The 16,193-nt window shown below is 37.3% G+C and overlaps 1 protein-coding gene across 1 annotated transcript in view; it reads right to left on the bottom strand.

Annotated features, from left to right (window-relative positions):
- Positions 1 to 9,731: 9,731 nt before the first annotated feature.
- DDX46 (DEAD-box helicase 46) overlaps positions 9,732 to 16,193 on the bottom strand; it is a 38,735-nt gene continuing 32,273 nt past the window's right edge. Inside the window, exons 21-24 of the mRNA XM_070739230.1 lie at positions 15,640 to 15,858; positions 13,565 to 13,709; positions 11,078 to 11,151; positions 9,732 to 9,912 (exon numbers count right to left, since the gene is read on the bottom strand). Coding sequence (XP_070595331.1) covers positions 9,865 to 9,912; positions 11,078 to 11,151; positions 13,565 to 13,709; positions 15,640 to 15,858 — 486 coding nt within the window. The 3' untranslated portion in view covers positions 9,732 to 9,864. The remainder of the gene's footprint in view (positions 9,913 to 11,077; positions 11,152 to 13,564; positions 13,710 to 15,639; positions 15,859 to 16,193) is intronic.

Below are 16,193 nucleotides of genomic sequence, written 5' to 3' on the forward strand. Positions count from 1 at the left end.
CTTCTCGACCTCTCAGCGGCTTTCAATACCATTGACCATGGTATCCTTCTGTGCCGGGTGGAGGGGTTGGGAGTGGGAGGCACTGTTCTTCAGTGGTTCTCCTCCTACCTCTCCTGTCGGTCGCAGTCGGTGTTAGTGGGGGGTCATAGGTCGACCTCTAGGCTTCTCCCTTGTGGGGTGCCTCAGGGGTTGGTCCTCTCCCCCCTGCTATTTAATATCTCCATGAAACCGCTGGGCGAGATCATCCAGGGGCATGAGGTGAGGTATCATCAGTACACTGATGATACCCAGTTGTACATCTCCACCCCATGTTCAGTCAACAAAGCAGTGGAAGTGATGTGTTGAGGCCTGGATGGGTGTCAACAGACTCAAACTCAACCCTGATAAGACGGAGTGGCTGTGGGTTTTGCCTCCCAAGGACAATTCCATCTGTCTGTCCATCACCTGGGGAGGGGGGACTATTGACTCCCTCAGAGAGAGTCCGCAACTTGGGCATCCTCGATCCACAGCTTACATTAGAGAACCATCTTTCAGCTGTGGCGAGGGGGGCGTTTTCCCAGGTTCGCCTGGTGCACCAGTTGCGGCCCTACCTAGACTGGGAGTCACTACTCACAGTCACTCATGCCCTCATCACCTTGAGGTTTGACTACTGTAACGCTCTCTACATGGGGTTACCTTTGAAGAGTGTTCGTAAACTTCAGATCGTGCAAAATGCAGCTGCGAGAACAATCATGGGCTTCCTCAGGTATGCCCATGTCACACCAACACTCTGCAGTCTGCATTGGTTGCCGATCAGTTTCTGGTCACAATTCAAAGTGTTGGTTATGACCTATAAAGCTCTTCATGGCATCAGACCAGAATATCTCCAAGACCGCCTTCTGCCGCACGAATCCCAGCGACCAGTTAGGTCCCACGGACTTTATTTATTCAATTTATTTATTCAATTTTTATGCCACTCTTCTCCTTAGACTCAGGACGGCTTACAACATGTTAGCAATAGCACTTTTTAACAGAGCCAGCATATTGCCCCCACAATCCGGGTCCTCATTTTACCCACCTTGGAAGGATGGAAGGCTGAGTCAACCTTGAGCCGGTGATGAGATTTGAACCGCTGACCTACAGATCTACAGTCAGCTTCAGTGTCCTGCAATGCAGCATTCTCCCTGCTGCGCCTTCTCTGGGTCCCGTCGACAAAACAATGTCGTCTGGCGGGACCCAGGGGAAGAGCCTTCTCTGTGGCAGCCCCAACCCTCTGGAACCAACTCCCCCTGGAGATTAGGATTGCCCCCATCCTCCTTGCCTTTCGCAAACTCCTTAAAACCCACCTCTGTCATCAGGCATGAGGAAATTGATTCCCCCGGAGCCTTTTCCGCTTTACGTATGGTTTGTATGAGATGTATGATTGTTTTTTACATTAAGGATTTTAAATTGTTTTTAACTATTGGATTTGTACCGTGTTTAGTGTTGTGAACCGCCCCGAGTCTTTGGAGAGGGGCGGCATACAAATCTAATAAATAAATAAATAAATACCAGAGGTCTGGGGTCATGGGTGGAGTGGTTCACCTAGATTCATCTCAGAGAGACTTCTGGCAACATGGGGTTCAGAATTGAGGCTTGCTCTAAGAAAGTAAGTGCTCTTTCTGAAACTGGTCTGGGCTGTTTGGACAAAGGCAGAAGGAAGTGAGGAGTAGCCAGGAAATATGGGCTTTACTAAATTTTATAATTCATTCTGGGTAAATCTTGAGGAGAAAACAATGCAGTAATAAAACGAAGTCTAGGGTCTCTGGTTCGAAGGGTTGAAAGTCTCGCATCTTAAAGCTACTGAGGTTGAGAAGCACTGCTTTTGAGTCTTGTAACGATGTATGAAAAATATTCTGTCTTGTAGTCTGATGAACTTCAGGCTAATGAACTAATTCTCCTCCAGCACTTGGGTAGATTTTAGATGGACAGCCCTGTTTGATGTCAATCTGCCAAGTTCTCTATAGGAAACTAATAATAGTACATCCAGGTATGTGCATCCTATGCCTCTTGGCTTGGTCATCATATGCATATCCCCTGTATTGTGGGAGACTATTTAATTTAGGTTTTCCTATTGAAGTAAATATACTTCAATTGTGAGTCGCCCCGAGTCTTCAGAGAGGGGCGGCATACAAATCTAATAAATTATTATTAGTATTAATCCTTTATGGCAATATTTTTTTTCAGTCAGTTCTAATGACATTCGTTCTGACTCACAAAACTTGTTTTGCAATTAATTAATATTAAAAGTGCCTCTGGGATTTTTAGTTTGCCCGGTGTACATTTTTGTTATACTCAGTCTCCTGATACTAAGCATATAACAATATGTTGGTTTTTAATAGCACCAGCTACAGACAAATTTGAAACTCTTCTTATGGATGTGGCCATTTGAAGGTTTAAACTCAGTGGAAAACCAAGCTTGGAACTACATTTGTTTTAAATAAATCTGTTCAAAAGAAACTCCTTTACTCCCTTTCTACAATATAATATAAGCATTAAGATTATGTTAAAGTAAGTCATTGTAGGTTGTTGGGGTTGTTGTTTTTTTAACTATTTTCTTGTGCTTTTGAATAGAGAAGACGTCATCTGCTTCCCTGCTGGCACACATTACATTTAAGTAGCTGGATACATACAGCATGAGACAGTGGAGTCTCTGCAGCAGCAAACAAACAATTAAATATTAATCTACTGCACTTTTCATGATGCTTGCAGCTGAATGGAGCCAGAATGCAGTTCCCTTACTATTTTTTTAAGAGACGCTGGTTACAAAATGGACTCCCAGTCTTGCTCAGCTATTTAGGAAAATTGGCTGAAGCACAAAATCAGTAATGCTAAATTCTTCAATGTAGTATCAAAATCTTCTTTATATATGATTATATAAATGTTAATTTCTTTATGCACATTCCTGGTGGCAGCTGCAGTTCAATATTTATGTTTCTTTAAATAAGTCTTTAATATTTATGTTTCTTCAAACAAATATTTACCTTTACAAATCTCTGTTCCTAATTTAATGACCTAGATAGAAATGTGCATGTGTATAAATGATAGTTCAAAAGAATTTGGTGAGATTTACATAAATAGACAACTATGTTAGCTTATAATAGCTCAAAATCAGGAGGAATCTGGTACTCCTTTTCAGACCAACATATTTTAATAAAGGGTATAAGCTTTCATGAGATGTGGCTCACTTCACCAGATATATATCTGGTGTGTAAATTGATCAATTTTATCATCTGCATATGATGAAATGAACTCACAAAAGCTTATGACTTTTTAATAAAATGTGTCACATTGAGAAAGGGCTACCAGACTCCTGGTTTTATACAGGATCCTGTAAATATAGGATCCTGTTCCTATACAATGTACCTGTTTGCCAGAGTTAGTTTGCTGTAGTAGTTATGGCATCAGGCTAGAAACCAGGAGATACTGAATTCTAATCCTGCCCTAGACACAAACCCAGTTGAATGTGAGTGACCTTGGGCCAGTCATTCTCTCTCCACTCTAATAAGAAGGTAAAGACAAACTTTCTGAAAATCTTGCCACTAAAGCTGCACGTCTAGTCCGGACAGTTGCCAGGAGTCAACACTGAATTGAATAAATAGAGACCTGTTTGCACACCAAATTGTGTTTACATCAGTAGAATTCACTTCCATATAACTATGGACAATTGTAGACAGAAGTGATTACCAACTCATAACGACATATCAAGCCAACGCAGAAATACTTTCATACAGAAGAGAAAGGATGTAAAATCTCCAAATTCTGAAAGTTCATCTTGAATCAGCATAGTTCGTAAGCTACTTCATTTTGATTCTGAATCTAGTTCATCAGGTGAAGCTGAACTCTGTAAAACGGCTTCAGGGACTGAGAAAGGCTGTGCTTTCAGAGCGTCAGAAGGCAGCATACTGGTGGGGTTTGGCTGAGCTTGTATAAGACTAACCAGCTTCTTTAGAGCTATATTGCAAGGAAGTTCAGTGGAAGACACAGGTACCTCTACAAAGGTCACAGAGACCACGTTCAAGTCTAATTGGGGGGACATGCCTAGCTTTAGAATGCTCAAAGAAGTTGGTTTCTGAGATAAGCAAAAAGGCTGGCAAGTGAGGGAAAGAGATCAGATTTGGCTCTCCTCTTGAGTCTGCAAGACGTCAGCTATTGATGGAGATAGAAAAAGTAGGAATTGTCCAAGAAGAGGTGGAGAAATAAGGTCTTCTCATTTTATGAGATTTCTGTACTGAAGCAAAGGTATTACCAGTCCAGAAAATTCATTCTTGGGAAAACTGGAGGACAAACACACAAAAAGGCAACCAGAACCATTTTCATCTTTTTGTTACTTAAGATACAAGGGTCGCCCAGAACATTTTTTTCTTCAACAATTATTTATTGAATACTGTACAATGAAACTTACACACAAGAAAGAATGACGTTTCTTCTGCACCCCCTATTTTTCCATGTAATTTCCATCCCGTTCTATGTCCTTCCTCCACAAGGGTGTATATGCCCTGTCGGTACCGCTCCTTGTTCTGGTCATGAAGCCTTGGAGCTTTGCTGAACCATCTTCTAATGGCCTCACCCTCTGTGCCCAGTGACTACCCATACTTCTATCGACTGCAGATTCTCCATAAACTGTACACAAACGTTTGTGAATGTTCCCAATAATTTCTTTATCCACAGTGAGAAATTCAATGACATGCTACTTGTCACTTACAGATGCCATTTCAAAACACTGCTGCAGCTACGCTATGTCTGAAGAAACACAAAATTTACACATGCACTCCTCACAATTCAAATAATATATATCTAAAGTTTCACATTCGTACCATTACTGTAAACTGGGGGGGGGGGGGAGAGAAATGTGGTGCATTACTTTCTGGGCGACCCTCATATTTCAAGGAAGAACAGATGAATTTTCAAGCTTACGCCTACTCTGCTCAAAAATTATGACTCTGAAAATATAACCTCAGTAGATACCACTTTTTCTATATCTACTACTGTTTTACCAAGGTCCAACAATCAGAATTGCAGTTTCCATCTTCATTTAGAAAGGTCATTCTTGGAACCTATTAAAACCATTTGTTTTTTCTTCAAACTGGATTCTTTTCCAAGACTCAGAGAGATTCCTACTGGTTCTAACTGGTTTTTTAGAACCATTAGTAAAGTAGTGATGATGTCATGGAGCCGGTTCCACCAGTGGTGGTTCGTGGGTGCCACCATCTTGAATGTTGCTTCTGTGCATGCATATAAACTAATTTTTGTTTCTGCACATTTACAGAAGCTGCAGGGCGTGACCCTGAGCAAACTGGCAGCAATACTTTATTTATTTATTAGATTTGTATGCCGCCCCTCTCCGCAGACTCGGGGCGGCTAACAACAATAAAAAGACAATGTAAACAAATCTAATATTAAAAATAATCTAAAAAACCCCAATTTAAAGAACCAATCATACATACAAACATACCATGTATAAATACGATCCACAACCTACCCGCCAAGACTCCTTGTATCTCATAAATGTACCAGTTTTACTGAGGAATTGTTCCAGCAGTGTTTTTGACCATAATATTAATTGTAGGTCTGTGTGTGTACTTGGTCTTTGTAATACAGTGATTTAAACCAAATACTTGATTTAAAAAATTAAGAAAAAATTGGAATAGCAGTGCCATGCTTGCCTTACCTATATTGGTCCACTAAATAATAGAAGCAATATATAATGGTTTCAGCGAAACGTACTTTTGTACTCCATAATGATTTTGTTAATTATGTATGAGATTTCTTTCTGCCTCACTGATTTTAATCTCTTATCTCTGGCGTCCATTGAAGGCTGCAGCAAAATAGCCAGTATTCAAATCATACTTCAGTTGAATGTGGAGATAGAAAACTGTGCCTCCTTGAAAGGTGCTTTCCCTCCCCTACAGTAAATATAAATATGTAAGCTGAATGCTTTTTAAACTCTTTTCTCTTTCTTGTAAGACTTGGACCATCTTACATATTATCATCAGATTTCTTCCTTTTCTTAAACAAAATGTATTTTTCACTGCTTCAAGCTTCAATAAATCAATATGAGTTACTGAAAATCAAAGCAGCAATTTCTCTGTGGCTGGGGTTTGGTGAGGGTCCCCCTCTTTACAACCAGATGTTGAATTAGCCTTCAATTTAACACATCACCATTTTACTTTTGAACAATTGTTTACCTACAGTAATACCAGTTAGGTACCATGAAACTAGTGTTGGTTCTTTTATCCACCAGTTTCTCCAGGATTTTGTGATATTATCAAAATGCGTTTTCTTCAGGAATTTCTTCTACTGTCTGCTTTTTTTTCTTACTCAGGATTACACTGAGATAATTAGCTACATACACTAAGTTTCATAGACATAACTTTCCACATGAAATTTATTTTCAGTTGTTTCTAACTAGTAAGACAGTGCAGGTACCGAAATGTACAGAATATTTATTCATTAAATGTGAAATCCAATATATAAAGGTTCATACACGACTATACTATTAGCTGTATTTTATAGGGAATATCCAGATATTTTTGCATTTCATTTCAATCTATCAAAGTGACAAAAATATGGATCCAGAGTTACTATCTCCATTACCATTTATCTAAAAGCAATCTGAAATGTATAATGTATCAAATGTCCTATGTTTTTCCAGCTATCATTAAAATATATTTTTTCAGTTAACTGTGCTGAACAGAAAAGCATTCTTCCTGTCCTAAAGAAGGGTGAACCACCAGTTAAAATTTCTTCTACAAAAACCTACCCTTTAAGAACACAAAGTTGTTTAAGCAGATACCATATTTGGAAGTGATCTTGGTCAAGAAAAATAATCATAAGAGCAGCACATTCCTTTTCACTCATGTGACTGGGAAAAGTAAACAAGCAAACTTGTCTTAAAAGGTGGGGCAGAAACAGATCATACAAATCACAAATGTGCATGCACACACAGGCATCACCACTCCTCTTATAATCTGGTTAAAAAGTCAAATGATCTCTCTAGTGTAAGGGGAAGCAGGATAACATGAGAATATATCTACAGAAGCTTCTAAGACACTACAAAGGTCTTGTCTGCCAAGTTGCAATCTAAGGCAAAACACAGCAGGGAAAGGGACTGGAGCCAAAAGGATATACCGTATATTACGTGGGATTAGTTAGAAAATGCCATTGTAAAGATGATTCCAAAATCAAGAGATTTAATGTATGTAAAAAACTGCATAGCTTGCCCTTCCTTACCCAGTAGCTTTCTGTTGAAGCCTTGTTCTTACTATGCGCATAAAATTTCCATACTGGATGTGGTTCCTACCTCTTATAAATATGGAAATAATTCCTGTAAGCAGACATTTTGATGTTCATTTAAAATATTTTTATTCCACTTTTCTACTTAAAAAGTATTCAAAGAGGCTAAATCAATTGAGTCAACGAAGTCTAACATAGTCTGGCATTCAAACACTCATTTGCAGATTACAAAACAAAATACAGTTTAAATAGTAAGGTTTCTAGATTGCAGGTTGTATCCAATTAGGCAGATTGTTTTGTAAACCATTGTCTGTGTTGATTTAGCAGTATATAAGTAGAATGACTACCGTAAATTTATTTCTGCTGTAAAAACAAACACTTCTCCCAAATTTTTAATTCACTGGAAGCTTCTGTGAACAGAAAAATAAGATGTTTTCTGCAAATTTCTTCTCCCATTTAACTTTTCACATTGTTTCAAAGTTTTCTCCAATTCTTTGGCGAGAAAGAGGTTTGATGGGTTGAAGCACCAAAGCAGAATTAGCAAAAATGCTTCCTTGTATCTCACTAGACCTCTGCTGAATCAGAGCTTTCCATCAGCAGAACTGGACAGTGCTTAAACCACATTTATCACTGAAGGTTTTTAAAACCAAGACCTCTTTAATGAAATGGTTATGTATAAATAATAGCCCATGGCCATGAAAACAGGATACTTTTTTTCTTATTCAATATGTACAGAAAAAAATTAGACAATTCTATGTACAGTATTTAATGAAGCAGTTATAAAACATGTATATAGTGAAACACATTTTTTCACAAATACTTGCATTCCTTCTAAAATTGAAAGTGTGTTTTTCTGATTAGCTTCATATTCAACTTCTTCTCCAGAAACTCAAGGCAGATACTTAATAGTCCCATTCCAACTTTTACCCCTAACAATAACCCTGTGATGAAAACTGAGTTGTGAAAGACAAGACAGGGAGGCGGAGAGTCACCAGTGAATTTCTACAGCTGAGAATGGATTTGATCCATTTCTCCCTGATCCTAGCCAACAACTAGCAACACACTTTTAAATATAGTAACAATTAATTTTTTTCCTATATGGAAATGCCATCAGGGCTTTTCTAAGAAATTTCCCAACACAAGAGTATTTCAAATCAAAACCATACTTTCTTTTCTCTTTCCAGTACTTCAAAATTAAATCTTAGCTTTAAAACAAAAACATAAAAGAGCCACAATATACCACAAAGATGTTGTCTAAAAACGAAAGAGTTAACAACTCTCAGTATGTTCAACTTAATGTTTTGAAAAAATTGAGTGTTTGACATTTTAGACAGGATTTTGCAGGGTCATCTACCAGAATTGGCAACAGAAAATTTTATTGGAAAAGTTGTCATGCTGTTAATGTCTTATAGGTAACAAGGACAAAAAAAGTTTTGAGATCCTTCGGTTGCAACTTCCAGATTCCTCAGAGATTCCACCACTTGGAATAGGGTACAAAATTAGAACAGTTCTAGAATTGACATATATTTTCTTCCTTCCATTAAAATTTAAAGGAAAGAAAGTTTTAAAAGCAAATGAGCAAATGAATGCCTAATATTAATCCTCCCTCCCATTTTTTTTCTCCTGGATAGTGAGACAAGCAGATTTGGTAGTTCCTTTATCAATAATCCCATCCTCATTGCCCTTCCCATTCTTCCAATTTCTGGGAATGATCTGCATGCTTTTAAATTTAGGATTTTGCTCATATTCTACATTGAAAATTGGTTTTTGTATACAAGAACAAGCTTTTCCAAAATGGACTTTTACATACCTACCAATACTTCCAATTATAAAATAATTCTAAAATTAAAACTACAGGAATTTATTTTGTAACAATTCATATGGGTACTGACAGTTTAACAGTCTGAAATCAAATGTGATGCTCAAACAGGATGCTGTCTTCCAAGAAAACAGTCATGAATGCTGAAGGTGCTTGAGTAATTATGAAAAAAATCTGGAAAAATTAAAGTACCCTATGAAGTGAGGTAAATCATACTTCTCTACCCAAAAGGAGTTCTCATGTTACAGAAGTACAATATTCCCCTTAATTAAATATATATTTATATTACTTGTTTTCTAAAATGTAATACTGTTATTTATCAGTGGACTCAACTGTTTTTTGATGTGACATTCCAGAAGATCATAAAATTCTTAATATCACCAGGAAGAGTGAAGTAAAGGTGGGGGGGGGGAAAATCTAACACGCAACAGAGGAAATTTTAATCTTCATTCTAAATTTTTCTTTTCCTAAAAATGAGCAAAAAACAGCTACAACATCCCAACCCTGCCTGAAATATTTTGAACTGAGATTATACTATATACTTTTCATGATTATTAACTGACTTTATTTAATAAGCTGAAAAATAATATAAATTTAAAAAATAATTACGCTCATTGAAATTGTGGTTCTATATGCAGAAAACAATGCCCCACCAAAATAATTTTGATCTTGATCTTTAATCAAATTACAATATTTTTAAAAAGCAATGTACAAATAAGCAATAAACAACAAAGGTAAACAAAAATGTTTCACAAATGAGAAACCAGTAGAGAGAAGGTTGCTCCAAATATTTATAAAACTTTGTATCTTCCTTTGTTGGTTGGTTGGTATGAATTTTGCTGCAAAAGAACAAATATGTTATTAATAATCAAAGATGCAATTGATAATGATCAAGAGAACAGCAAGTCAATCAGACTATAAAAAGTAACAAAAACACATGTTTAATTCAGAGTTGCACAGAACAGACCCCCACAAATTGGATTATTATGAAGCAGAGCAGGGGATGCAGCTTTCATTAATTCCTCCCAACAGTCTTGAAAATCCATACTAAATGGTGAAATGTCTTTAAACCATTATATATGAACTAGCATTTGGGGGTTGGGGAATACTGTTGAAGCAAGCAGAAACTAGGAAAAAATTGCTCTCTTCTCTCAATACTGTACAGAAAATCCCTCTGCTATTAGGAGGACCCTTTTTTTCAAACATGCAATTCTCATGAAGGGAATATAAAACGAAGTTTGATAAGCATTTAACTGTGTTAAAGCTATTTTGCTTATGGCATCACCACATTAGATAAAGACTCCTTTAAAATATCACTATGCATGTAAATTGGAAATTCAATGATTCATAAGCATATTTTTACTTAAAATAAATATATACAGAAAGAAAATGGCTCTACTTTTATAGAAAAATGTAATATAATTCTAAAAAAACTTCCCAGATTTTAACTACTGAAAAATATGTTTGTTTTAAAAAAGGCATCCTGTAATAAAATTTTCTTGGTATCTTCCTGCTGAAGAGTGGCTAATATAAATTATAAAGTAGAAACTCATTACTTCAAGTCAGCAATATTGAATAAGTAAACTTAATATGTTATTATAGATTTATGTTACCTTGTCATCAAAAATTCAGTAAAAATGGTGCAATGTGTGAATTGTAAAAAGTGAATTCTGAAATGACAGCATCATCACAGAAAAGCAGTATCTTCCTACTTCAACCTCCCTCAACCACTGGAAATGCCAAAACAGCTGTTGAAGCAGCTGTTCCTTACAAAATCTTACAAGCTGATTCTGTTTAGAACAGGTGGTCCTACAGGTACCCAAGTGTCAAGCCACGAAGGGCTGTAGCGGTCAAAATAATGATCTTAAATTGAATTCTGAAACTGATCAGCAGCCAGTGCAGGCCTTGCAAAATTAGTATTGGAGCATGTAATCACTGGGAGATTTTACATATGGATGCCCTTTAACATTTCATACAGAAATCGTGAAATCATATTTTACTTACCAATCGGATAAGCTCTTCTTTGATAAGCCTAGTGATTTCTGCCTTTGCTTTCTGAACAGCCAATTCATTGGCACCTGGAAATGCAAAGCAGCCCCCCCCATTAAAACATCTGATTTACATAATCTTAAATAGTCTTAAAGAAATTTCAATAATCCATAAATTGCATATTAAATGTATGCTTTAAAATTGATTAGTACAACTGTTGGCGAGAGTTCTTAGAAGTTGATATTTGAATATAAATATATATTTGAATATAAATCATGATCTACCTGGAACAGTTTGTTTTTAGTAAACAGCCATTACACTCCATTATCCTTTCACACACATTAGCACATTTCACACACATTAGCACAACAAGGAAATGTACAAGGAAAAAGTTACTCAAGAGGCAAAAAAATAATTGGAATTGACAAAAATGGACAAAAATGAACAGAAACCATAGACTTATTCGAGGATAAAGGCTGTGGTTCATGACACCAAGGCAGAGTAATCTATGTATCAGGTTACGTGCTAGAAATAGCTTGTGTCTCAAGCTACAAATAAAACAATCTGTTATTAAGCTATCACAGGAGACAGGGGGAAAAAGGAAACTCTAGACAAAAAACAAGTTTCTGCAAAAATAGACAGCTGCCTCCCATGCAGGAAGCCAGATTCTGTTATCTTTCAACAGACCAGAGAAAAGATATGTATTGCTCCTAAGACTCCTATGAGTGGAATGTAACTTGGCTAATACAGAAGATGAAATGGACAGGTGCTGATTCAAGCACCATGCATTACTTCAGCAATTGGGCCAGCAGGGCAGGATTTTGATTTTCATAGGCATGTTTGGGGCAGGTAGGTAGTGGAGAGACAAACCTTATGATCTTTCTCTATCAACAATTGAAAAAATATTAATCGCTATGCAAGGTACTGGTTCTTAATTAGATCACAAATGTAGCCAGTGCCAAGAATGAAGAAACAAACACACCAAACCCAATGTCCTGTTGCTATTCTTTGGTTTGCTTAAACAAAAATGACAAAACAGAGTTAGTTATCTTGCAGTCAACTGTGCACACTTGTTCTGGTGAAATGTAAAACTGACTGTTTTTGTGACTTTTGTCCCCCTCTCTTTATGTCTCTCTCAGTTTCCATTGTGGACACCCTGTACTTTTCTTTAAAACAGCAAACTGAATCTTCAAAAGATTAACCAACAGGGAAATGGAATCTGGGGCACGATTGCAAGGGAGAGATGTTATTGTTTATTTTGCTCAACTTGCTACTTTTCTTTCTTCATAGCAAGTTTCAATTTAATTTAATGTATTTGATTTATATGCCACGCAATCCCATAGAACTCAGGGCGGCTTACAATGTTTCTTGATTCTGGTTAGCAGCAGTGGATCTTTTGCTGGCGGGGAGGGCACTTAGCATAAGTAATATTATGAACACCTGCTTACTTAATATGTAAATTAAGAAATATGCAATGTTCAGTTGCAGATAAGTAAGGGGTGACTTGATCGAAGTGTATAAAATCATACATGGGATAGAAAAGGTGGATAGAGAAAAAAATCTTTTCTCTATCACACAATACTAGGATGAGGGGGCACTCCCTACATCTCACAGGTAAGAAAGTGAGGACAAACCAAGGGAAATATTTATTCACCCAGAGGATCGTTGGTTTATGGAATTCACTTCCAGAAGAGGCCGCGACAGCTGTCAGCCTGGATAGCTTCAAGGCAGGATTAGACAGATTCATGGATGCCAAGTGTATCAGTGGTTATTGAAACAGATGTCCATGTGCTGCCTCTATGTTGGTTGAGGCAGGCAGGATTCCCTTGAGTACCATTTGCTGGGGGTCAAGGGAAAGGGAGTGTTTTGCCTTCTCCTTCTGCTCAAGATCCTCATGTACAATTGATGGGCCACCGTGTGACACAGAATGCTGGACATGATGGGTTTTGGCCCGATTCAGCATGGCTCTCCTTATATTCTTAGATTTTTCACACCTAAAATTCTTTCCCAAGCTTGGTGCCCTAGTTGATAAAAGGCAGTGATCGTGAACCTTTTTTGGTTTGCGTGCCAAAAGAGGGAGAAGGGGGGGGGGAGTTTGCACACGCATACGGCCACACCCATAATTCCATACACACACACCCCACGCATGCAGGGCCCACCCAGCTTGCAACACACAATGACACGCCTGTTTTTTGAGTTCCCCAGGCTTCCGAGCCTTTTTAGGAGCCTTAGGAGGGTGAAAATGGCCTCCCCCCACCGGAGGCGAGTAATAGCTCATTTTCCAACTCCCAGTGGTCCCAAAAGGCCTAAAAATCAGCTGGGCACAGTGTGCATGCGCCCCAGAGTTGAACTCATGTACCCACTGATACGGCAAGTGGCACATATGCCAAAGGTTCGCCACCACTGATAATGTATAAGTTAACTTTCTTAACATACTTTTCAGAAAGTTGGGCTATTAAATCATACTCAACTCTAGTATTCAAAAATATTAGTTATACTCACTCTCAATAGCCAAGTAAATTTTTCTTTCCCCCTCCTTGGGTTCTTTGCCTGGAGGAAAATAGGTTCCTCTTATTGTAATGGCAGCTTCAGAATATTCGCTTATTCGGTGCAGTGCTTCCTTTGAAGTCACTTTCCATCTTGCAGTCTGCAAAAGAAAGTGATACATTTTTTTAAAAAGTCATGTGAAATTTTAAATAAGATGAATTCCCTACAGTTGCATCATAAAATCATCAGATCTACATTTTTAAGTTCTATTCATTGGGTAAATTAATTAAGATCCATATGCATTTTATAAAAATCGTTAGGAAAGCTGGATTTAATAAATTTATCTTTCTGGAAATATTATTTTGAAATAACTTTTAAACAATTTGGAAGTGTTAAAAGGCACTATAGAGTTTATGCTTAAAACCATGAAACTGGACTTTGGTTAAGGGCCATATGCTGGGCATGTGTGCTGTCAAAGGGCAAGCAAAATATTTTTTTTAAAAAATTGATAAAGAGCCAGAGTAATGAAAAGTGCACACTAATAATTTTGCAACACTAGAAAAGGCAAAGAGTATGGACCACTTCTTTGGATGCTAAACAAGCATCTCCAAATTGCATATTGCAAACACACCTGACTGCTTGCAGTAATTTTCTCAATACGCATAACACTGGGGCTGGTATTCAAGGAGAGCATTTGTAATTTCAAAGGACAACATTTTCACTGCCAATATAGGCAAACTGATTTATGTGCTGTTGAATAGCATCCAAGTGCCCCTCATTGTAAATAGAATCTTTTGTCTTTCAAATACCTCACCATTTATTTAGGATGAGAGCTTATTGAGAGCTGTTAGTGGTTAGATCATTATGCTAGAAAGCAGGAGACCATGAGTTCAATGACCATGAGCCATGAAAACAAGGTGGACGACTTTGGGCCAATCACATTCCCTCTCAAGCTAACCCACCTCACAGAATTATTGTTATGGGGAAATGTAGAGGACAAAATTCTACTTAAATTAGAAAATCTAAAGGAAACTGAAGTACAACTGCTACAACTGAACCACTTAATAGTTCTTGTTTTCTGTCTGTCTGTCCGTTCACTGGTCCATCCATCCATCCATCCCATCCCATCTATCCATCTAATTTTTATGTCACTCATTTCACCTGTGTGACGCTATACAATTTGCAAACAAAAACTCTAACACAGATTATTTGCCCTGAGTAGTGAAGGGATTAGCAGGACATCCTCCTCCAAAATATAACTCTGCAGACTCTCATTAGCCAGCAGGAGAGCATAGGAGCCAGTGTCAAACTATCCATATAACTGAGGAGTTTTCTTCATTTGGTGAGGATGGTTGCAGATCTCTTGATTAAATAAAATATCTCTCAAGGTAACTTTGATTGAATGGTGCTAATTTTGATTACCTAGACAAGATCCTATATGAGATAAGAGTCTATATGAGATAAGCCTTTGCAGAGACCTGATTCCCTGTCACTGGTTTTAAAATCATTACAATTACTTTACATCATAGATTGTGAAAATCAAGCCATGTGACTGGTCCTGAATGATGATGCAATCTCTCTCTTTTTTATCCTGGAATATTGCAGGTTGGTCAGTAACATTAAAAGATCAATTTTTTTTGAGGATTCATCACATATTGTGTGAAGCCCCGAGTCTTCGGAGAGGGGCAGCATGCAAATCTAATAAATTATTATTATTATTAATTATTATTATATTGTTTTCTGGTAGGAAATCTATGTCATATTAGAGATGGTGTTGGATAGGTATTGGATTAACTCAATCCTAATACATCTAGAAAAGCAGGAGGAAGACCCAAAGGCAGTATGGTGACTATAATTGGTACTGCCTTACAAGTCAATTTTTATCCTGATACTAAGCTTTTAAAAATGCAGTACGATATAATCAACAACATTCCTAAAAATTAAACGTTCAACTGAATTATACAAATATGCAACATAAACACAACAGAAAAAAGTTAGCTATATGGGAGCAGAAAAACATTATTATAAGAAGAGCGGTAGCAATTAAAAACCTGTGCAGTTTAAATGAAAATGAGAAAAGCAATCCTTGCCTGAGGGAAATCATTGATCTCCAGTTCTTCCTCATATCTCTTAAAAGATTCATTTTGTCCGCCCTCCTGTTTCTCCTCCTCTTGTTTTTCGATGGGCACATAATTGAGCTTGGCATTGATCTTCTCAGCGAGTTGCTCTGCAATAGTTTTTGCAGAAACTGTTGGAGCTTGAATTGTGCCACCCCTCAGGATAGCGTTTGTAGCTTGCTGCATCACATCCTAAAATAAGGTATTTAAAATAAAATAAAAACCAATTTCAGAAACACACCATTTTCAATTTAATATATCAAGATTTTGGTAAAAATGTAAAAAGCAATTGAACAAAATGAAAAATGAAAAGCTTGTCAAATAAACAAAGCTGGACATAGGTACTACCTAAGGGGATGCTAATATGACTTTGCTTGAAGAAATAAAGACCTTTGCAATGTTTCAGTCTCTTAATTATTCAAAGATCACTATGATTTTAAAGCATGATACTTCTGTCACCGATCTGTCAATGCTGGCAGATAGGAATAGGAAGCAGATTGTTGCTTCATATTGCAGTCATAGCATCA

The sequence above is a fragment of the Erythrolamprus reginae genome, chromosome 2, assembly GCF_031021105.1.
Source record: "Erythrolamprus reginae isolate rEryReg1 chromosome 2, rEryReg1.hap1, whole genome shotgun sequence".
Lineage (NCBI taxonomy): Eukaryota > Metazoa > Chordata > Lepidosauria > Squamata > Dipsadidae > Erythrolamprus > Erythrolamprus reginae.